This window comes from Orbicella faveolata, unplaced genomic scaffold (genome assembly GCF_042242905.1).
Source record: "Orbicella faveolata isolate gen_17 unplaced genomic scaffold, um_ofav_v1 contig_15, whole genome shotgun sequence".
Taxonomy (NCBI): Eukaryota; Metazoa; Cnidaria; class Anthozoa; order Scleractinia; family Merulinidae; genus Orbicella; species Orbicella faveolata.
The window spans coordinates 3,908,773-3,931,471 of record NW_028301542.1 but is presented as its reverse complement, the minus strand read 5'-3'; the positions used below and the strand labels follow the sequence as shown (position 1 = coordinate 3,931,471).

General features: G+C 39.3%; 4 protein-coding genes and 1 long non-coding RNA gene across 5 annotated transcripts; 4 read left to right on the top strand and 1 right to left on the bottom strand.

The window, feature by feature from the left end:
• The first annotated feature begins 3,785 nt into the window (after positions 1–3,785).
• Positions 3,786–5,336, top strand: LOC149113189 (uncharacterized). The gene is made up of 2 exons (XM_089288019.1): positions 3,786–4,445; positions 4,596–5,336. Exons 1-2 carry the CDS (start codon positions 4,364–4,366, stop codon positions 4,859–4,861), a joined length of 348 nt encoding a protein of 115 aa, XP_089144145.1. The 5' UTR covers positions 3,786–4,363; the 3' UTR covers positions 4,862–5,336.
• Positions 5,337–5,443: 107 nt separating this feature from the next.
• On the bottom strand, positions 5,444–6,536 carry LOC149113188 (uncharacterized). Its single transcript, XR_016206699.1, has 2 exons — positions 6,148–6,536; positions 5,444–6,003 (listed from the first exon to the last, which is right to left on the bottom strand). It is a non-coding gene; the product is annotated as an uncharacterized LOC149113188 (long non-coding RNA).
• Positions 6,537–7,116: 580 nt separating this feature from the next.
• On the top strand, positions 7,117–9,193 carry LOC149113187 (uncharacterized). Its single transcript, XM_089288018.1, has one exon. It carries the CDS (start codon positions 7,422–7,424, stop codon positions 7,998–8,000), a length of 579 nt encoding a protein of 192 aa, XP_089144144.1. The 5' UTR covers positions 7,117–7,421; the 3' UTR covers positions 8,001–9,193.
• Positions 9,194–9,995: 802 nt separating this feature from the next.
• Positions 9,996–11,971, top strand: LOC110064897 (uncharacterized). Its single transcript, XM_020772002.2, has 2 exons — positions 9,996–11,145; positions 11,296–11,971. The coding sequence occupies exons 1-2, from the start codon at positions 11,064–11,066 to the stop codon at positions 11,559–11,561; spliced, it is 348 nt and encodes a 115-aa protein (XP_020627661.2). The 5' UTR covers positions 9,996–11,063; the 3' UTR covers positions 11,562–11,971.
• A 6,623-nt stretch (positions 11,972–18,594) lies between these two features.
• LOC149113186 (uncharacterized) lies at positions 18,595–21,450 on the top strand. The gene has a single exon (XM_089288016.1). It carries the CDS (start codon positions 18,904–18,906, stop codon positions 19,486–19,488), a length of 585 nt encoding a protein of 194 aa, XP_089144142.1. The 5' UTR covers positions 18,595–18,903; the 3' UTR covers positions 19,489–21,450.
• The last annotated feature ends 1,249 nt before the right edge of the window (positions 21,451–22,699 follow it).

The following is a 22,699-nucleotide window of genomic DNA, read 5'->3' as shown; positions in this document are numbered from 1 at the left end:
CGAGATTGTGTTGGAATCAATCTCGTTCCCAGAGCCTGCGTTATCCTTGTCCAGCGTTTTGCGGGTTTTTTTGTTTTTTTGTTTGTTTTTTTTCACGTTTTTTTAGCTGACCTAGAAATGCCTTAGCTCAGATTTAAAAAATTATTTTTTATTCCTAATAACAAGTTGTATAAATAATGCCAATAGGACTAAGGGTGAAGCTCAATTAAAAACAGACGAATGATTACCTTAACACCAGACGAACAAAGGACCTCTGCCAGGACGGTTTTAATGACAACTCAGATATATATTCACTTGACTGTCAAAAGTAATTCGCATTTCAGTGGCTTGGTTCAATAGGCCAAGTTCCGTATATCAATATTCTAGCATGGCTCCAAGGCTTTCAGGACAAACTTCTATATTTGGTGTTGTTTTCTTTGTATCTAAGTCTCTTTTGGGAATTGAGAGACAAAAGAAACATAAAAAAATTTACAATTTTGACCCGAAAGCCTCTGAGCCATGTTAGAATATTGATATACCGAACGTGACCTATTCAGCATTTTTAAAAAAAAAAAAAAAGACTTGCGCCACTTAGGCTCGATTTAGCGCGGGCTCCTTTCCCGAACAGCGGCTGGTAATCGAGCCTAGCGCCACTTCGTCATCCAATCAGAAGCCAATCATGACTCGCTTCCACGCTTTTTCACGTGCGTTTTGTCGGCTACATTATTCACTTTGAGTTTTGATTGGTTCACTGGTTGTCTGTGTAACTTGTGATTGGCCAGAATGATTACTGGCTTTTGGGATTGTTTGCTTCATACAAAGACGCCCATAAATTAATCTAGTCAATATGCAACCAAGGTCACTTGCTACTGTCTTTCCTTCGTTCCTTCTAAAGTCGAGAGAGGAAAAAAACACAGGAAGACGCAAGTTGACGTCACAGAGACGTAAATTGCACCCGAAAGGTCACTGTTAAATGTCGGGGTGTCAGTTAAAGAAACAACTTCCCATCTGAATTTTTTTTTTTGAGAAATAATCTGAAGGGAGGGTGTATTTCAGCCAATATATAAATAATTTGATACCGAAAAAGTACGAAAATATTGTAACAGTGATATGAGCTGATACTAGACAGAGGACAGTGGTCAGAGCAACAAGGTGTCCGTTTTCTCGACGCGACATTATAAAGAATTCTGGAAAACATCCTGAAGTCAAATTCAACTGATTCAAAATTCTTTCATTTCGCATTGAGCAGGTGAGTCGTAAACAAACCTAACAATACAAAGCGACAACGAGCAAATACTGTATCCCGTCTATCAAGTCCGACTTTCCACGCTATCAAGTGAAAATAACAAGTGTGAGTTTTTTTCTAGGTGGGCTTTGCGATGCTGCATAGAATTACTTTTAACAAAATAAAATAGAAATATTCCTTAAGGATAAGCGCGTAACCTTGTTGATCCGGTAAAAATAGGCTTTGGCAGAAATTGGAAAGTGTACGAACAAAACGAATTCCGGTAGTCGGCAAAGCGTGCTCAATGTAATCAACTTCAGCTCAAAAGCGCAAAAGCAGCATTACGGTATAAGGAAAATATTTAGATTAGGTTAGTAACTTAGTTCACATAGCTTTATACATTATGCACTGTCATTACTTGCTCTCAGAGGAAGACGTTTGAACCAGAAGCGGAAAAACCTGCGCTAATTAGCACAAAATCTCGGGATTGTTGCTGCCTACAATTTCCGGTACCCATTATGCTTTCTCTCCCACTCATCAAAGATCTGTGAGAAATTAAATAAAGGAAATTAAGCACTTACCTTTTTAATATTCTTATGAAAGCAACATCTTTGAAAGCAATGGTGTTTTGGGTTGTTGTTATTTGTAAAACTTAGCGGAAGAAGTTCTATGGGTTTATGACCGGAGGCAACTTTGAAGGCCCTCACTCGTCTACTTGGAAAGGATTATTTGACCACAATGCACCCCTGTGTACGTCTGCGCGGCACACCCCTCTAGAAGAACTTCCCTTCAAGATTCCCCTTATAGAGTGTGTAGAAAGAAGGAAGCACTAACCGCTTGTTTTCAGTTTTATAACACAACTCGATTGACTTCTTAGTCAAAAAAACACAATCAAATCCAATCGAATTGATTATGGCAGAGACGTCAACCCGTGAAGCCTCCAGATCTTCAAAGTGTGCCGAAAAGCTTTTCGTATCAGTCTTGGCTGGATTGGCTTTTTTCTGCATTGCAGCTAGTGCAGTTGGCCTGGTCATTATTATCACTTTTCTTTGTCGTGGCTGTAGCTCAGTGACTAATTCATCTGTAGTCGATATATACTGGGGAACTACTGTTTTGTTGTTTCTTCTTGGAGTGATGACACTGGCATTGTTAGTTCACTACAAAAGACTCCAACACAGCACAACTTCTCATGTTGCTATCTCTTCGATCCCTGCTGAGGATTTGGAAAGAGCGCCCGCTCCCATACTACACTATAGCGCCAGCCAACTTGGCCAAGCCTCATCCACGCATCCGACATCGCTGAACTTGCCCGATTATTTTTCTGTTGTTCAAAATATTGATGAAGATAATCCATCTGTGAGCGCGGAAGACTCGTCAGGGGATGTTCCTGAAACTCCGCCACCGCGTTACGAAGAAGCGATTGAAATATTAGCGCGGTTAACCGGTGCTGCAAACGAAGTGAATACCTATTCTTCTGAACAGTATGCTTTTATTCAAGAAACGATGGACAAATCTGACGAGCTATTCGTCTAACTCGATTTACTTGTCCCATACAGGTTACCTTCTGCAGCGGCATGCAAGTAATCAAGACGGGTACACGAGCTTCTAAACAAGGAAAAGACAAAGACCATGGCTATACAGTGTCCATAACCTATATATTTTCATAACTTTACAATATGCAAGACAATATAAAGCATTGAACTCATATTTCACAAGAGTCAAGCGATTTCAGTAACAATTAAGTTGAGTGTCTCAACTTGTTGCAATTTCAACTTGAAAGAAATCGAATTTTGATGATAAAACTGATTAGGAATTATTCATACTTTATTTGTTTGTTTGTTTGTTTGTTTGTTTAATTTATGTTGCTATAACTTCTATTTTGATTCGTTGTTTCTAATTAGAAGACGTATTGGCTATTTCTATTATAACTGTTTTTGTTATTGCAATTGTAGCCTAGTACTGCTTACATATTTGGGATGTTGTATGATCAATCTGTTTGTCTATCACTTTTTAACACGTACGTGTACAGCAAACAATTTTGAAAGAATTTCCGAATCTGATTTTATCTCAGAGTTCTTCTTTCGTCTTCATAGCAATACAGTAATTTTATTACAAATAGTCAGTAAAATACTCGTCAGTAGAAGATAGAGATGGTGGTGGAATCTCAACTTTCAGCCAGAATTTCAGCCAATTTCCGAGCTATCAGTAAATTTTGAAGATCTCAGATCTCTGCTATGAGACATAAATAACGAGTAATTTCTCAGTTGATAGCTAAAATTTCGACCAATTCTCGGTCACCATTGAAAGACCATCTAGACCTTCTTATTAAGGTAGCGTGACAGTCATCTCCATACCACCGGCTGACGGAAAGGCCAAATGGGTACCAAAGTGTCATTTTTCTATCAGTTCTGTTTTGTGCGTGCCATCTCGGCGGCAATAGTCTTCTTATGTCACAATTTTTGTGCAAAGTTTTCCCCACTTATTTACTTCTAAACTATTCCTTTCCCAATAACGGTCGAGTTCTTTTGATTCCTTTTAAGCGTCCTGTTCTTGATTTATCATCTAAACTGTCTTCGGTGCAATCAAAAAGCTAAACCTAAGACGTAAATATCGTCCTAAACTTGAAGCCTTACTCAGTTTTTTGAATTTTATTTTTTTTCATTTAGGTATCAGCGATCCATCATGCATAATATACAACATAAGAGAGGGCCTCCCAGTTGGGTAGTATATTCCTCTTGATCCCTTGAAATTTCACTTTTTCTCCCCCGCTTCCTAATTCCATTGTTCCCTAAAGTTTTCAGTCAAAGTTCCCTTTAAAAGTAGAGACACCTCTTGTTCCCTCAAATTAATCTCCCAAAATACCCCTTGCTGCCGTCGTGGTTTTCTCAAACTCCCTAGCGTCTCGGTTGCGAATGCCCTCAACTGAATCGTAGACGTGTGCGGAACTGAGGACTTAAATCTGGTCTGATTTCCGGGCCGTCAGAAAGTGATTGTTTTCATTTGCGCACGCGTCACTGAGGCCACGGGGGTCGCACGTAGTAACTGAGATAAATTTGAATATATAGCTTGCCTTAAAACATTCTAACCGTTATGAAGCGACACCACTAAATGTTTGTTTATTACAGGAGAGCGAGAAGCTCCTGTTGAAAATCTGCCACAATGAGCGAGAGAACGAAGCTTCATTTACTGCTCGCATTTTTCTGCATAACAGCAAGTGTGGCGCTCTTCATGTTTCGACAAGGTTTGCTGAACACAAACTTTTCCAACATACTGGTAGTGATTTTAGGGATTGTTGCTACAGTATTGTTTTTATTTGGAGTCTGTCTGATAATAATCTTCTTGAGAAGAAGACTTCACAGCCCAACTCAAGTTGTCATCTCTTCGATTCCAGACGAAGATTTGGACAAATCACCCGCTCCTATACTACCTTATAGTCATGTCCCTCACCGTCTGCCGTTTGTCGTAAAAGCGTGTTCAACGGGTTTGCCAGATTATTTTACTGCTAATCAAAAGTTTGATGAAGCCACTTTCGATTCATCTTTGAACGCGGACGTTTGGACAGAGGATGTTCCTGGGACTCCACCACCGTGTTACGAAGAAGCGCTTGAAATGACATTAGGTTCTGCTGAAATGGAAGAAAACGTGTTTGCTTACTGAGAAGGAAAAAATTGAAGATACAACATTGTAATAACTAGAACTTAAAACTTCAGTTTATATTAAACACAAGGCTTCGTTGCATGAGTTTTCCTTTAGAGAGATCAGATATCGCACATAAGACAAACAGTCCATGTCAACTTCTTACAAAAATACAATGGAATCACGAAGCTGCATGATGTTTGATAATAATAATAATAATAATAATAATATTTAATATTTCTAAGGCGCAAATTAACATGTGAATATGATCAAATGCGCCTGACAAACCATATGAGTAATATAAATTAAACGATATGCTATGAATAGTGTGATTAATTTAAAACTGATTATTTACAATAATTATGTACATTAGGCTAAGGTAACGAGCTAAAAATTAAAATATTAAAAACAAGGGATCTAGTAAAAATGTATAGAAAACATCAAGAGCTATTCAAACGCTTTTCTAAATAAAAATGTCTTCAGTTTGGACTTAAAATGGTTAAAATTGTCCTCCTCTGTTATTGCACACGGCAATTTGTTCCAAAGTGATGGTGCAGCAGCAGTAAATGCCCTGTCACCAAGCGAAGGTAAATAAACCTCGACTTATCATTGTAAACATGATCCTTAATTTGTTTTATTCAGTGCATTGATGGTTTTTCCACTTACGTACTGATATTTTCCGGGTTTATGTGGATCATTAACTTTGGACAGGATTTTAAACCCGCTGACCGCATACCCAAGACCTTGACTTGCTCGATCCAGCCGTCGCTCCTGTCTTTCAGAACTCCCCTCTCTCCCCCTCACGAGTGTGTTTGACGGATTTACCCTTCGCGCGCGACATGGCCTTTTTCCGCCCTGACATGAGACATGACTGGGGAAGGGTCGAGACGTAGTCTGTGGTAGTAGACGTACAGTGAGAGTGTTATATACCACTTGATTAAAATATGCATGAACATTTACAACTTGAATATTTGAATATTTATCAGCCAGATTTATCTTTATTTTTCTTTTTTCAGCTTATTTACAATAAACATTCACCTGACATTAACAGCGCCTTTGAAAATTATCCACGTTTGTCATCAGCCTCTTCTTCTATAGGGACTTCTTTCTGAATCTCTTCCGCCCTGACATGAGACATGACTGGGGAAGGGTCGAGACGTAGTCTGTGGTAGTAGACGTACAGTGAGAGTGTTATATACCACTTGATTAAAATATGCATGAACATTTACAACTTGAATATTTGAATATTTATCAGCCAGATTTATCTTTATTTTTCTTTTTTCAGCTTATTTACAATAAACATTCACCTGACATTAACAGCGCCTTTGAAAATTATCCACGTTTGTCATCAGCCTCTTCTTCTATAGGGACTTCTTTCTGAATCTCTTCTTTAAAGCTTCTATTACTACTTTCACCTGCGTTTAAAATGTTAGAAACAAGGTTAGCTTGATCTTCGCTGGCATGTTCATACTTAAACAGAGCTTTAGAAACATGTACGCTCTGTAATAAATTTCTCTAATAAGTTTCTTTGCGGCCTTATTTACCAAGAGTGAGGTCTTTACGGAAAAATCTCAAACCGAGTCCTTGCTGTATTGACCTCGCTATCGCTCGGTCAATACGGTAAGGTCTCGGTTTGGGATTTTTCCGTAAAGACCTCACTCTTGGTTAATAAGCAGTTACAAGTGCTATACCCCCCCCCCCCCCTCTCGGGTGATAAGACCGCAAATGGGTCATTGGGGGGGGGGGGGGAAGGGGGCTTGAATGGGCATGAATTTTTTAACCCTTTCACGCACAGTTGGGGCAAAAAAGAAAACAGTCCATCGTTTTATAGTTACATGTGCTTCGTGGTTATTCCAGAGCAGAGTAGGCGAGAAACTTATTACAGAACGTACATGTTTCTAAAGCTCTGTTTAAGTATGAACATGCCAGCGAAGATCAAGCTAAACTTGTTTCTAACATTTTAAACGCAGGTGAAAGTAGTAATAGAAGCTTTAAAGAAGAGATTCAGCAAGACGTCCCTGTAGAAGAAGGGGCTGATGACAAACGTGAAGAATTTTCAAAGGCGGTGTTAATGTCAGGCAGGAGCCATATGTGGCTTCTGTGTCAGGTGAATGTTTTTGGAAATAAGCTGAAAAACGAAAAATAAAGATACATCTGGCTGATAAATATTCACTGTTTCCACAAACACAAGCCATAATAAGTAACAATAATACATATGAAAATGAGATGGCGAAGAAGGTGTAAACACTGACGTTCCGTAATTACGTCCTATAGAAAATACATTTTGCTCTCGCCATGAACATGCATCATTGGATTATGACGATTATGATTCACGCTTCAGTAATACGTTAACTGAGCTTGATAGCGTGACCTAAAGTTATAAAACATTACATGTAATGAGAGAATAAAGGCTTTCCTGTGAATGCTTGGGTGGATATTCTCAGATCAATTATTCGTTCTGAACGAATGCCCGACAGCTGGCACGAATGTTATAGTAGCCTAAGGCAACATGATCAATTTGCCGAATCCAAACAGCTAGAAACAGAAGTGTAAGAAGTTTTATTCCATTGAATGCTTGATAATGGCGGAAGACCAAGTTTTCGAGGAACAAGAGGCGCCGAGATTGTCAAAGAATGCAAAGAGGCTTGGTTTATCATTCGTGCTTTTCTGCATTATTGCCAGTGTGGTTTTATTTGCCGCCGTTGCAATCTCGCTTAGAGGTTGCCCTGACTGTAAACAGGGTTCACCGATGTTAGTTTCAATGATGGCAATACTTGGCACTTTACTGTTGTTTCTTGGAATCAGTATATTGACGGCGTTTTGTAGAAGAAGGAAAAGCAGCTCAACACGGACTCCTCGAGTTGCCATCTCTTCCATCCCCGCCGAAGATTTGGAAAAGTCTCCAGCTCCTACACTGCCTTATTATCATGTCCCGCATCGGCAGCCGGCGTTTGTTGTGAAGACCTCTCCAATGGATTTGCCCAATTATTTCACTGCTATTCAAAATACTAGTGAAGTTTATTCATCTTTGCACGCGACAGCATGGCCAGAGGATATTCTTGAAATTCAGCCGCCGTGTTACGAAGAAGCGGTCGCAATGACAGCATATAAAAGTGCTACCGAAGACAAAAAGATTGCAAGCCTCGCTGTCGGTAACTGATGAATTCGTGCAAAATCCTTAACTGCTTGTCGATGCTTTAGCAATCACTGATAGTAATCAATACAAAGCAATCGACTTTACTCAGGCTCTCAAGACAAGCAGTCAGTCGAACTACAATTCTTTCTAAGGATTCCGTTCCCAAGTCAAGCTAAGATTTAAAAAATGTCCACGTTTATTCGAGAGCTTCCTTAGCAAATTTGCATGATAATTTTACTAATATTCATAATAGTTTATATTCAGTTGTGGACCGACAGAAAACGTAGTTTGGACAGAAAGTACTGCGCAGTAAAACTTCGTTTGAAATGACCACATTGGTTCAATGCCCAGTGCTAGAGAGCAACAACTATATGGACAAATTGGACCAAAATAAATTGTTGGAAAATATGTCATACCTACAGAATAAGTGTAAGCACGCCTATCCGCCCCCTCCCCCCCTCCCCCCCCGGTTTTAATGTTCGAAAATGGTTTAAATGTAAACTTGTACTAGATGAAAGTGTTTTGACAATTGCACAGGGGAGGGGAAGGACAAAATACGTATAGAGTGACGTTTATAACCCGTGAAGTTTGTCTGCCGGATTCCAATCCATAAAGCTGCATTATGTAAATGCAAGGTTTGTAAAAGCTGTTTGTGATATTTAAAATCGTATCTGAGTGACATATCTTATGCTATCCCTGGTTAATGTTTAGTTCAAAAAGAAGTCGTAACGTAAAACAAATCGCTTGGTTGGCCGGGATAAAATTACTTGTCGCTCAGTTCAATAGCTCGTTTTCACTGTCACGCAATAAAAAAAATAATAAATTAAAAATTTACAGAGCCCAGTATGAAAACGCCATGTTGGTGCACCTCTGCGGTGCACCAATATGGCGGCCGGAAGATAGTGTAAACATCTGGAACTTACTTTGGCTATCTAGATCTATCTAGGCGACTGATTATCTGTACTGAACAAACAAACATTTACATAAGCACTTTTCCTCATGCTCTAACTTCTAAAAAAGCTAAAAATCATGAAAAGCTAAAAATCATGACTGATGAGATAAGTATATGTTTTTTGGTGCGATCGTCGCTTTGTGTCACGCACCGCCATAACTCTGAAATTCAAAATACGCTGTTTTCCAAACGAAGCACACTATTCAGCTGTAAAATTGTAAAGAGATATAAACTTACCCCCTCTTATGCCTGATGGGGATAAAAACTTTGGTGGCTCTTTGGTTTTGAATTTTAGAAAATGCTGACGTCACGTGAAAAACGATCTACACTGTAGCGTGACCATATTGTGTCAGTGCGTCATGTCAAAGATTTGTCACGTAAAAAATCTCCCGTGAACTATTACTACTATTGGGTTTGTTCAAGAAATCTCGTTTTCTCTTGGTTTGTTTCATTAATGTAACTGAGACATACTGCAGCAAATCGGTTGGTACATAAAACGTCAGAGAAATACGACCAAATTTCCAATAACATTTAACCACCAAAACGTTTTAGTTACATATGATATAGTTTCTTACACGCGTTACTTCTTGTATCCTGAGAGCAGGCTCTCGCACGCTGAGGCAATGGCAAAGGCGAAGCTGCGAGAAACGAGTCGCCGAACGAAGCGAGCCGAGGAAGCTTCGCTCGCCGACCGTCGTCTCTCGCTTGCTCGTGCCACAAAGCACGAGAGCCAGCGAAAAAAACCCACAGCCAAATAAGGAATTTTTCTGTTCACGTACACCTATTTGTCGCGGTATTTTTTATTTTTCGTTTTTTGCTCGGTATTTCGCTCTGTTCTATTATCAACTTCTGGTGAGATTTTTGCCCATCGACTAGAATCAACCTTAGAAGACGTCGTAGTATATATTATGTGGTCAGATAATACATCAGTTTTATATCCGTATTTGCCTTGACGGATGTTTATGAAGTGTCACAGACTTGTCATTTAACTTCCGCTCTGAATCATGTTCGAATGTCGCTGACTTGAACTGAGTCAAAACAGTCGTTTTGTGGATTTCCGGTTCAAAGAAAGAAAAAATACGCTAAACCGTGTCGTTTCTTTAAATTTTGATCCGTAACTGTCGGCAGCACATTTTCGTAAACTTCAGATTAATTAATTTTGATGATATTTGTTTACTCAGGTTTACCTGAAAGGCCATGAAAACGCGACCACATGGCTGTGTTGCTCCGATATCAATTATGACGCTGGCTTTACCAAGCACGTACATCGTGTTGTAACTGCCAGACGAACCGATCGGTGATCAAATTGAATCCGATACCATGATAAATGCTTGACTATGGCAGGAGAACAAGTAACTGCAGAACAAGAAGCGCCGAGATTGTCAAAGAATGCTAAACGGTTTGGTTTATTTTTCGTATTCGTCTGTATTAATATCAGTGTGGCTTTACTTGTCGCCATTGCGGTCTTGCGCAAAGAAGATTGCCCTGACTGTACGCAGTTTTCGCCGATATTGCTACCGATGTTAATAATTTATCATCTTAACTGTCTTCGGTGCAATCAAAAAGCTAAACCTAAGACGTAAATATCGTCCTAAACTTGAAGCCTTACTCAGTTTTTTGAATTTTATTTTTTTTCATTTAGGTATCAGCGATCCATCATGCATAATATACAACATAAGAGAGGGCCTCCCAGTTGGGTAGTATATTCCTCTTGATCTCTTGAAATTTCACTTTTTCTCCCCCGCTTCCTAATTCCATTGTTCCCTAAAGTTTTCAGTCAAAGTTCCCTTTAAAAGAAGAGACACCTCTTGTTCCCTCAAATTAATCTCCCAAAATACCCCTTGTTGCCGTCGTGGTTTTCTCAAACTCCCTAGCGTCTCTGTTGCGAATGCCCTCAACTGAATCGTAGACGTGTGCGGAACTGAGGACTTAAATCTGGTCTGATTTCCGGGCCGTCAGAAAGTGATTGTTTTCATTTGCGCACGCGTCACTGAGGCCACGGGGGTCGCACGTAGTAACTGAGATAAATTTGAATATATAGCTTGCCTTAAAACATTCTAACCGTTATGAAGCGACACCACTAAATGTTTGTTTATTACAGGAGAGCGAGAAGCTCCTGTTGAAAATCTGCCACAATGAGCGAGAGAACGAAGCTTCATTTACTGCTCGCATTTTTCTGCATAACAGCAAGTGTGGCGCTCTTCATGTTTCGACAAGGTTTGCTGAACACAAATTTTCCCAACATACTGGTAGTGATTTTAGGGATTGTTGCTACAGTATTGTTTTTATTTGGAGTCTGTCTGATAATAATCTTCTTGAGAAGAAGACTTCACAGCCCAACTCAAGTTGTCATCTCTTCGATTCCAGACGAAGATTTGGACAAATCACCCGCTCCTATACTGCCTTATAGTCATGTCCCTTACCGTCTGCCGTTTGTCGTAAAAGCGTGTTCAACGGGTTTGCCAGATTATTTTACTGCTAATCAAAAGTTTGATGAAGCCACTTTCGATTCATCTTTGAACGCGGACGTTTGGACAGAGGATGTTCCTGGGACTCCACCACCGTGTTACGAAGAAGCGCTTGAAATGACATTAGGTTCTGCTGAAATGGAAGAAAACGTGTTTGCTTACTGAGAAGGAAAAAATTGAAGATACAACATTGTAATAACTAGAACTTAAAACTTCAGTTTATATTAAACACAAGGCTTCGTTGCATGAGTTTTCCTTTAGAGAGATCAGATATTGCACATAAGACAAACAGTCCATGTCAACTTCTTACAAAAATACAATGGGATCACGAAGCTGCATGATGTTTGATAATAATAATAATAATAATAATAATAATAATAATAATAATATTTAATATTTCTAAGGCGCAAATTAACATGTGAATATGATCAAATGCGCCTAACAAACCACATGAGTAATATAAATTAAACGATATGCTATGAATAGTGTGATAAATTTAAAACTAATGATTTACAATAATTATGTACATTAGGCTAAGGTAACGAGCTAAAAATTAAAATATTAAAAACAAGGGATCTAGTAAAAATGTATAGAAAACATCAAGAGCTATTCAAACGCTTTTCTAAATAAAAATGTCTTCAGTTTGGACGTAAATGGTTAAAATTGTCCTCCTCTGTTATTGCACACGGCAATTTGTTCCAAAGTGATGGTGCAGCAGCAGTAAATGCCCTGTCACCAAGCGAAGGTAAATAAACCTCGACTTATCATTGTAAACATGATCCTTAATTTGTTTTATTCAGTGCATTGATGGTTTTTCCACTCACGTACTGATATTTTCCGGGTTTATGTGGATCATTAACTTTGGACAGGATTTTAAACCCGCTGACCGGATACCCAAGACCTTGACTTGCTCGATCCAGCCGTCGCTCCTGTCTTTCAGAACTCCCCTCTCTCCCCCTCACGAGTGTGTTTGACGGATTTACCCTTCGCGCGCGACATGGCCTTTTTCCGCCCTGACATGAGACATGACTGGGGAAGGGTCGAGACGTAGTCTGTGGTAGTAGACGTACAGTGAGAGTGTTATATACCACTTGATTAAAATATGCATGAACATTTACAACTTGAATATTTGAATATTTATCAGCCAGATGTATCTTTATTTTTCTTTTTTCAACTTATTTACAATAAACATTCACCTGACATTAACAGCGCCTTTGAAAATTATCCACGTTTGTCATCAGCCTCTTCTTCTACAGGGACTTCTTTCTGAATCTCTTCTTTAAAGCTTCTATTACTACTTTCACCTGCGTTTAAAATGTTAGAAACAAGGTTAGCTTGATCTTCGCTGGCATGTTCATACTTAAACAGAGCTTCCATGATAATTTTACTAATATTCATAATAGTTTATATTCAGTTGTGGACCGACAGAAAACGTAGTTTGGACAGAAAGTACTGCGCAGTAAAACTTCGTTTGAAATGACCACATTGGTTCAATGTTCAGTGCTAGAGAGCAACAACTATATGGACAAATTGGACCAAAATAAATTGTTGGAAAATATGTAATACCTACAGAATAAGTGTAAGCACGCCTATCCGCCCCCTCCCCCCTCCCCCCCCCCCGTTTTAATGTTCGAAAATGGTTTAAATGTAAACTTGTACTAGATGAAAGTGTTTTGACAACTGCACAGGGGAGGGGAAGGGCAAAATGCGTATAGAGTGACGTTTATAACCCGTGAAGTTTGTCTGCCGGATTCCAATCCATAAAGCTGTATTATGTAAATACAAGGTTTGTAAAAGCTGTTTGTGATATTTAAAATCGTATCTGAGTGACATATGTTATGCTATCCCTGGTTAATGTTTAGTTCAAAAAGAAGTCGTAACGTAAAACAAATCGCATGGTTGGCCGGGATAAAATTACTTGTCGCTCAGTTCAATAGCTCGTTTTCACTGTCACGCAACAAAAAAAAATAAATTAAAAATTTACAGAGCCCAGTATGAAAACGCCATGTTGGTGCACCTCTGCGGTGCACCAATATGGCGGCCGGAAGATAGTGTAAACATCTGGAACTTACTTTGGCTATCTAGATCTATCTAGGCGACTGATTATCTGTACTGAACAAACAAACATTTACATAAGCACTTTTCCTCATGCTCTAACTTCTAAAAAAGCTAAAAATCATGACTGATGAGATAAGTATATGTTTTTTGGTGCGATCGTCGCTTTGTGTCACGCACCGCCATAACTCTGAAATTCAAAATACGCTGTTTTCCAAACGAAGCACACTATTCAGCTGTAAAATTGTAAAGAGATATAAACTTACCCCCTCTTATGCCTGATGGGGATAAAAACTTTGGTGGCTCTTTGGTTTTGAATTTTAGAAAATGCTGACGTCACGTGAAAAACGATCTACACTGTAGCGTGACCATATTGTGTCAGTGTGTCATGTCAAAGATTTGTCACGTAAAAATCTCCCGTGAACTATTGCTACTATTAGGTTTGTTCAAGAGATCTCGTTTTCTCTTGGTTTGTTTTATTAATGTAACTGAGACATACTGCAGCAAATCGGTTGGTACATAAAACGTCAGAGCAATACGACCAAATTTCCAATAACATTTAACCACCAAAACGTTTTAGTTACATATGATATAGTTTCTTACACGCGTTACTTCTTGTATCCTGAGAGCAGGCTCTCGCACGCTGAGGCAATGGCAAAGGCGAAGCTGCGAAAAACGAGTCGCCGAACGAAGCGAGCCGAGGAAGCTTCGCTCGCCGACCGTCGTCTCTCGCTTGCTCGTGCCACAAAGCACGAGAGCCAGCGAAAAAAACCCACAGCCAAATAAGGAATCTTTCTGCTCACGTACACCTATTTGTCGCGGTATTTTTATTTTTCGTTTTTTGTTCGGTATTTCGCTCTGTTCTATTATCAACTTCTGGTGAGATTTTTGCCCATCGACTGGACTAGCTCAACCTTAGAAGACGTCGTAGTATATATTATGTGGTCAGATAATACATCAGTTTTATATCCATATTTACCTTGATGGATGTTTATGAAGTGTCACAGACTTGTCATTTAACTTCCGCTCTGAATCATGTTCGAATGTCGCTGACTTGAACTGAGTCAAAACAGTCGTTTTGTGGGTTTCCGGTTGAAAGAAAGAAAAAATACGCTAAACCGTGTCGTTTCTTTAAATTTTGATCCGTAACTGTCGGCAGCACATTTTCGTAAACTTCAGATTAATTAATTTTCATGATATTTGTTTACTCAGGTTTACCTGAAAGGCCATGAAAACGTGACCACATGGCTGTGTTGCTCCGATATCAATTATGACGCTGGCTTTAGCAAGCACGTACATCGTGTTATAACTGCCAGACGAACCGATCGGTGATCAAATTGAATCCGATACCATGATAAATGCTTGACTATGGCAGGAGAACAAGTAACTGCAGAACAAGAAGTGCCGAGATTGTCAAAGAATGCTAAATGGCTTGGTTTATTTTTCGCATTCGTCTGTATTAATATCAGTGTGGCTTTACTTGTCGCCATTGCGGTCTTGCGCAAAGAAGATTGCCCTGACTGTACGCAGTTTTCACCGATATTGCTCCCGATGTTAATAATTCTGGCCACTTTTCTACTTTTTCTCGGAGTTAGCATACTGACGTCGCTGTGTTTAAGACAAGCACACAGTTTAACCCGAACGCCACAAGTTATCAGCTCTTCGATTCATGGCGTTGGAGATTTAGAAAAATCGCGAGCTCCTATTCTGCCTTACAATCACGTGTCTCATGGCGAGCCGTTTAATGAAGGTTCCACGATAGATTTGCCTGATTATTTTACTGCTGTTCGTAAAATCGGCGAAGTTGACGTATCTGTGGATGCAGACGTTTGGACAGAAGGGGACCCTGAAATTGGACGTCCACCGTCTTACGAACAAGCTCTTGAAATGGTCGCAACATTAGATTCACCTTCAAGTGGAGTGGAGCTGACATGAGAACTGTGATGATGAGTCCAAGCAAGGAGATAACGAAGACGATAGATTAGAAGGTCTACGGGGCGAATGAATATGTATCTGTTTATCTCAGACGACCTGTATAGTAATCAACTGAGAAGTTGCGACATCGCCTTTTGCTTAGTTGCAGATGAAGCTGAATATTCGAACTCGACTCTACACCAATCCCCTCGCAGCTTCTCCTCTCAAATTTACGCACTAACGTGGAAAATCGCGCAAGCTATGGTGCAAATATCACTAGTGTCCGTGCAGCGAACCAGAACTTTTCTAGCTCGATAGTTTGAATTTATATAGGGCTCGGCGTGTGGGAGCTCCGCTATTTTAAACTATTTTATAATTTTATGTTACGAGCAGTCACTGGGCACTGTTTTTGCCGTCTTGTAAAGGTAATTTACCGGGAACATTTTCGTGTTATTTTCGCAGTAGATTCTACAAACAAACAAGATTTGGAGAAACTCGAACGTGCTGTTTGTTATCACACGTGAGGCCATGCGAGAAAAGTGACGATAAATGATGTGTGACAGTTGCATGTAAAGCAGGTGTCGTCAGAGTAACATAATTGCATGAACTGTAAAAAAACAATTTCCGGTACGTTATATAGAATTAGGATTTTAATTTTAAAGTATTGTAAAGCGCCATGGACAATTAGTGGAAAATGGCGCTATATAAATGAATATTTATTTATTTATTTATTTATTTTATTTTCAACGCACGTTCACATTTAACCTGACGGAACGATTCAGTTCTGAAATGTTAAGCTATCGTTATGTCGTATCAAAAATAGTTATGATTAGTACGGTGAAAGTAGGAAATAATTTCACGTGTCTTTTCTCGATATTCTTATTATATTATTTCCTGAGCCTTTAGTGATGGAAATTTTGAACGAGTATACCATTTGATTAACCTTTACAGATGTAATATCAAGGGTGACAAATTATACTTACAATCGTGGGTATTTTTTACTTGTTTTTATTAATACTGATTGTGTCGAGAAATTTCGCGCCAAACGTTGCCATGGCAATTTCCTATCTCACATGGGAAATCACAAATTTAAAACGCTGAAATTTCGCGCCAACGAAATAAAACAAAAGTAGTTTGTCACCCACGATTACAATAACGAAATACCACCAAAACAATTTATACTGTATATAAACTAACGGAACAAATTCGTGTACACAAGACAATTATTTTTTTTTAAACAAAAAAAAAAATGTCTTCAGCAACGTGATGTTTTACATGTAATACAAACTATAACAATATTCTCGAACGTGATTGGCTATCAGCAGCCCGATTTGAGCATTAATTGGAGAGTGTGTACGCGTCATGCTTGTAATTGGACAGTACGCGTCATTTTGCGTGCGCTGTTGCGGTGCACTTTGTTGAGTAAACTGCTGTGTTTTTCAGCATTCATAACGACGTTTAATCGTTCAGCGCTCAATCGATGGTTTGTTCGTTTCTCGAATTTTGTCATAGTTTTGATTAATTGGTAACAGGACATCGTGTCGTCCAATTCAGTCTGTAATCATACTCGTGTTTAACAAATCGGACTCCCGCTTCGCGGTCGTCCGATTTTGTTTATCACTCGCATGATTACAGACTGAATTGGACTCCACTCAGTCCTATTACCATTACTAATCGACCAGTTCCTCGACATTATTTCACTCATGGATTGCTCTCCCCGAGAATTTATGGCCAGTGGCGGATCCAGACCTTGAGCTAAGGGGTGGGGGGAGGCGGTTTTGTTTTGCTTGTCCTGCCGGCTTTTCTTCCTTCTGTAATTTCTTCTTTTTTTAACCAAAATAAAGAGGGGGGACCGGGGCCCCCGGCCCCTCCCCAAGATCCGCCACTGATGGCGATCACTATATTTGATTAGTAGAATTCTACTAGTATACTAATGCAAATGTTGCAATCTGATTGGCTGAGCTACTCGTACACTATCAGCGATTATAGTTCACCACTAAATTTTCTCCGATTCTTATTGGTTTAAACTGATCACGTGACGCGATAGTGTTCATCCGTGGAGACACACTATCAGCCCATAGTGCCCGTCCGAGGAAAATACCCGGATGGATAGTACTCGTCCGTGTAAATGTTTCTGTAAAGAAGCGGACTTACAGAAAGTAAACAATTGAAATGTATTAAGTGGGTTTTTGTCTGTTTTCCTTTTCAAATTTTACATTTGGCTTTAACGATCTTTCACGGCTTTCATCTAAAAAAGTTGAAAATAATTCACAATGAATTTTGAACTGGCGCGCGTAAGAAAATTTAGTGGTGAACGATAAAGAGAATAGAGTGTTTATGTCTCGGAACTATCGGTCTGATAGTTGTCCCTTGGAAATTTGACGTTCTTAAAACTAGCATATTTGCCCTCGAAGCTTCGCTTCTCGGGCAAATATTTGTTTTAAGAACATCAAATTTCCGCGGGGCAACTATCAACCGATAGTTCCTCGACAGAAACACTCTATTGTTTAATTAGAGTGCAATGGCTGTCGCTCGTCTTCGAAATGGCGACTGTTTTTCGTCTTCCCGAAATTTTGGAGGAACATTTAGATGCAAATGGATAATGTAATACCTGAGAAGACTAAACGAGAGTCATTAACGCTGTTTTGACTTTAAAAACTTGAAATTATTGAAAAAACGAGTGGGCGCGCGTAAACAACTGCAAATTTCCAGTCACAATTCAGTCCGCGTGACTTTGTTAAAGCGTGAAGTTTAATAACACGTAGAAAAAGGATTGGAAACTGTAATTTGCATTTATTTCAGTAAGAATTCTACTTAAACAATTAGATTATTTGCTCGCGATTTCTATGAGGTGACAGTTGATTCGGCGCCAACTATGACCTCATAGAAATCTCGAGCTCATAATCTAATTGTTAACTAGTGTGGAAAAAACCTTAGTACGTGACCTTGCAAATGAAAGCTATTGAACAGTACTTTCATCTGGTACTGTTTATTATGCTGTACAAGATTGTTGTAACTTTTTAATTCTGTGGATGAAACCCTAGTGTGTGACCATTCAAATGAAAGCTATTAAGCATTGCTTTCATGTGGCACTTTTTATTATGCTGTATCAAGTAATTTGGGATATGAAATTCAATTCCTTTTTGTCGATTTTAACTTCAGCCCTGATGGAAGTGAGGGCTTATCATATAAGTACTGCGACAACTTCCGCTCTAAATGAAGGGCCGGGCTGACAACAATTAATTATGAAAACTGTCTGCTCCGCCAGCAAATAATTTCGCTTTAAATTGGCCTGTTTCTATAAATTTTGAGATATCTTGTTGTCTCAGCGTTTCCTAAAAATGTCACTGTACCAGCAGAGCCGTCCAAAATACTGAGAGGATCAATTTTACATGTTTCCGCGTGGCTAAAGGGACTGAAAAAAATATCGATCACACATCCGTTTCATAATGACATGTTCAAGCCAGCACGTACATTGAAGTAAGGAAGCTTGAGGCATCGTTATCGTTTGGTGAAAGATACCACTAAAAATTTAAGTATGGTAGATGAAGAATCATCAAGCCCGTCGACAAAGTGCACCAGAAGAATTTGTTTAACACTCGCGTTTTCCAGCTTAACAGTGAGTGTGATCATCTTCCTGATAGTTGTATTTTTGTTTGAATATTGCCCGCACTGCCAGGAGCGTTTTCGCGACAAAAACGAGTCGTATATAGTGACAATTTTGGGGACTGTTGCCACGTTACTGTTCTTCCTTGGAGGTAGCATATTGACAGCGTGTTGGAGAAGAGGACAAAACAGCACATCTGAAGCTGTACCTCAAGTTGCCATCTCTTTGATTCCTGACGAAGATTTGGAAAAGTCACCCGCTCCTATACTGCCTTATAATCACATTCCTCGCCATCAGCCAATTGTTATGAAAACCTGTTCGCAGGATGTGCCTGGTTATTCTACAGTTGTCAAAAATATTGATGAAGTTTATTCGTCTGTGAACGCGAAAGATGTCCCTGAAACTCCGCCACCGTGTTACGAGGAAGCTCTTAAAATGAAAACATTAGCTGTTACTGTAAACGTAACCGACACACATATTTCACAACGAGGAAATACCGAAGGTACAAGAGTATAATTTACAAAGTCATTTTTTTAACCCATCTATAGTTCATACAGTCTGATATGAAAAAGCGACTGAAATCTTAAGAAATATCACGGGCAAAGATCGATCGACAGGGTTTGCCCAGTCTCCTGCGATTTTAAAAGGAGCCAGAAAGCGGAAGTTGGACTCTGCGTGACGTCACATGAGGGTCAAGGCAACATCCTGTCTGAACAAAACCGGAGACCGAGGTTATATTTATAACCTGAAAACTGTCTTTCCTTTTAAACAAATAGAGATTGATTTAACTTGAATCGTTTTAAGCAACTTTTGGTTAAGTGACGTCATTCCGGTAACTACATACTTGTTATTTGACCATTGTGACGCACATGTGACAGCTCAGACACGTATCACGCACCTCTGCAAAACAACAACGTGAAATGACCAAATTCTGCGTTGTCTGGAGAACGTGAACCACAACGGCTAATTTTTCGTGTTTCTATTTGGAACTGAACGCCTTCGCAGCATATTCAGCAGCGGCAAGTTTTAATACCGACAGACACACTGGAAAGTTCCAAATAAATGCGAAAATCCAAAGTAAAATAGAAACACATATTTTACTAGGCGTCGTCCTCGCCGTCGCCGTCGTAGATGCGTAAGGTCCCTATTAAGGTCGACATGACTGTGTTATCAGACAGTGAATTACGCACGTGAAGAACTCAAAATTTGGTTTAGTTTAGTAACCAAGTCCAAGGTTTCTGACGCCATCTTGTTTGGGGGCAAACACAGCAAAAATTGCAGTAAATGTATAAGAAATGCTAAATGTTTGATGTCCAATAATTTGAGAGTGACTGACTCTCTGAGTATTTTAAGAGTTTCAAAGGAACAATACCCAGCAGAAGGCTTTTTTTGTCAAATTTCAAGAACAAAGATTTGTTGTGAGGCGAAGAATTGCACTTTTAATTTTTCATACAAATGTCTCTAAATTTTCCCCCGCGAATTGCGACTCGGTCTTACAGACAAATGTATGGAAAAATGAAAACCTTAGTTGTGGCTTTTCTAGCGAGGCCATTTATCTCAAATGCGATCAGTAAATTCAGTTATCTAGTATCTCTGGTTTTTATTCATAAATACTTCAGAACTCAAATTTTCCGTGAGTTGTGAATTAGGTATTAGGTTCTTCATTTTCCTCATACATTAGCTGTAATTTTTGCCGTGTTTGACCCCCCACCTTCCCCCCAAAAAAGTTGGTGTCAGAAACTGTGAAAGGCTCTATTGCTATAAAGTTGGATGATGACTTGAAATATAGTTAATAAAGAGAAACAGTTGTCACGCCTAGTGGACTTCAAAGGAACAAACAAAAATGGCAATGTTTAACATAATTTCTCGTAGTTCAGTGGATAGAGCTCCCGCCTGGTGTTCGGGAGGTCACGGGTTCGATTCCTGTCCGGGACTCAGATTTTTTGTTTGTTCCTCGCTCGTGTCATGTTGACCAATTCACCTTTGACAATATTAATGATGGAAAGTCCACGACCGTACGCAATCATTTAGTTTAGCGCTAATACACAATGTATGAATCACGTAACTAAAAACTCACTTTTTTAAATTTCTATCTTTTAGGTTCCGCTGAGACAAATGAAAACAAATATTGTGTTTTGTACACGGTCAAGGACAAAAAATAGCCTTACAAAAACATATAACATATAGGCTTTGTTTGGATTGATAACCGTTCCCTTATTTTAACTGTGGTTAAAAGTCCCATGTTGATATAGCCGTTGGTCAATGATGAGTTATAAAGGTCTAAAAAGTCCATTGATGATAATTCAGACTCATGATTAATTGACACAAGTAGCCAAGTTCGAAAAATGGAGCGTCCGCGAGTAGCATAGTATAGACGGTTACGCAACAGTCGTTAAAAGGATTTGTATGGGAAAAACGGTTTTATTCGTAAAACCTAAAATATATGGACGAATATTTAATAAAAAAAAATCCACCTCGCTTCAGGTGTATGTTTCTTTATTTATAGTGAGCTTTCGAGGCTAATTTATGGTTATTTCGGTAGCTTTTAGTACCACTGCCTTTTCAGTTCCTCCACGGAATAATGAACCACACACCTGAGGCTTTGTGCTTGAAGGAGCTAGTTACTTTTTGCGCCTCTTGAAAAGTTTAGCCTAATTTTTTCAAGTTTGTCGTTTGCAATCCATTTTAATCTTTTCCATCCTTAACCATCTTTGTTCCTTTATGGTTTGTTATTATCGCTTTGGTGTTTTTCTATCTTAGTAAACTTTTATATTTTCTGGTTTCCTTCAATTTAAAGGTAGTTTTGTACGTGGCCAATTTTGTACGCTCATTTTTCGAGCTCGGGAGACATGTAGTGTAAAGTTGAATGTCGAGACACAAAGTTCGACGATCAGTTTCAACTGTACTGTTGTAACGTTACATAACTTTCTGGGGGGCTACCCTCTTATATGGGCCACATGGGTATGTGCGGTATGTGCGGCCCCAAAGGGTATGGTTTTTGAGCAGTTATGGTCTGAAAAAGAGCATAGATTTTGACCATTTTTGTCTGAAATAGGGTATGTTTTCCACTCTGGCTTGGCAAAGGCTATTTTTCTTTTACAAGAAACTGATTTTTTTTCCGCATCAACATTGGCAAATTTGTAGTATTTGTCAAATTTTCTCGCAAATCGACGCCATGTCTAGTTAGCTTCGGTCGTATATTGGAACCGTGCACTAATTCGTAGAGGTCTGATATGGGGTATTGATTCTTAGCTCAGGTCTGAAAGAGAGTATAGAATCATAGATTTTGGTCCGGTTTCAAGGTTTGGGCCGCACACCCCTACCCAAAACTTTGTAAGTACTTTGGACTTTGGAAGTACCTCCCCCGGACGTAACCTGGATGTGAGCGTTTGTGTAGTCAATAGTTCAGTGTTGATAGTTCAGGCTGGATGCTGAATAGTGCAAAGTCCAATTGAGGACAACTCTAAACTCGAGTTATATAAGTTGGATGTTGGCAACTGTCAAAATGTCTGTTGAGTTACACAGCTTGGTGACCAGCTTGTCTTGGCTGACTGAGTGAGTAATTCCAAAGTCGGCCAACCTTTAGCGCAATAGAAGGCCCATTTGAAACAAATGGCAAGATCTGCTTACTCTGTTAATTGTAACAAGATTCATAATAAGCCCATAAAAAGCCGTGTCTGCGATCCTGGGATATCAAGTCACTGACCTGATATGGTCGGATGTAGGG

What these genes read in the sequence shown, in the direction of transcription:
- LOC149113186 (XM_089288016.1), top strand. Translation starts at nt 18,904, where the DNA reads ATGGTAGATGAAGAATCATCAAGCCCGTCGACAAAGTGCACCAGAAGA.
- LOC149113187 (XM_089288018.1), top strand. Translation starts at nt 7,422, where the DNA reads ATGGCGGAAGACCAAGTTTTCGAGGAACAAGAGGCGCCGAGATTGTCA.
- LOC110064897 (XM_020772002.2), top strand. Translation starts at nt 11,064, where the DNA reads ATGAGCGAGAGAACGAAGCTTCATTTACTGCTCGCATTTTTCTGCATA. An exon ending in GCTCTTCATGTTTCGACAAG is followed by an intron (nt 11,146 to 11,295) that starts GTTTGCTGAACA and finishes CTTCGATTCCAG; the next exon opens with ACGAAGATTTGGACAAATCA.
- LOC149113189 (XM_089288019.1), top strand. Translation starts at nt 4,364, where the DNA reads ATGAGCGAGAGAACGAAGCTTCATTTACTGCTCGCATTTTTCTGCATA. An exon ending in GCTCTTCATGTTTCGACAAG is followed by an intron (nt 4,446 to 4,595) that starts GTTTGCTGAACA and finishes CTTCGATTCCAG; the next exon opens with ACGAAGATTTGGACAAATCA.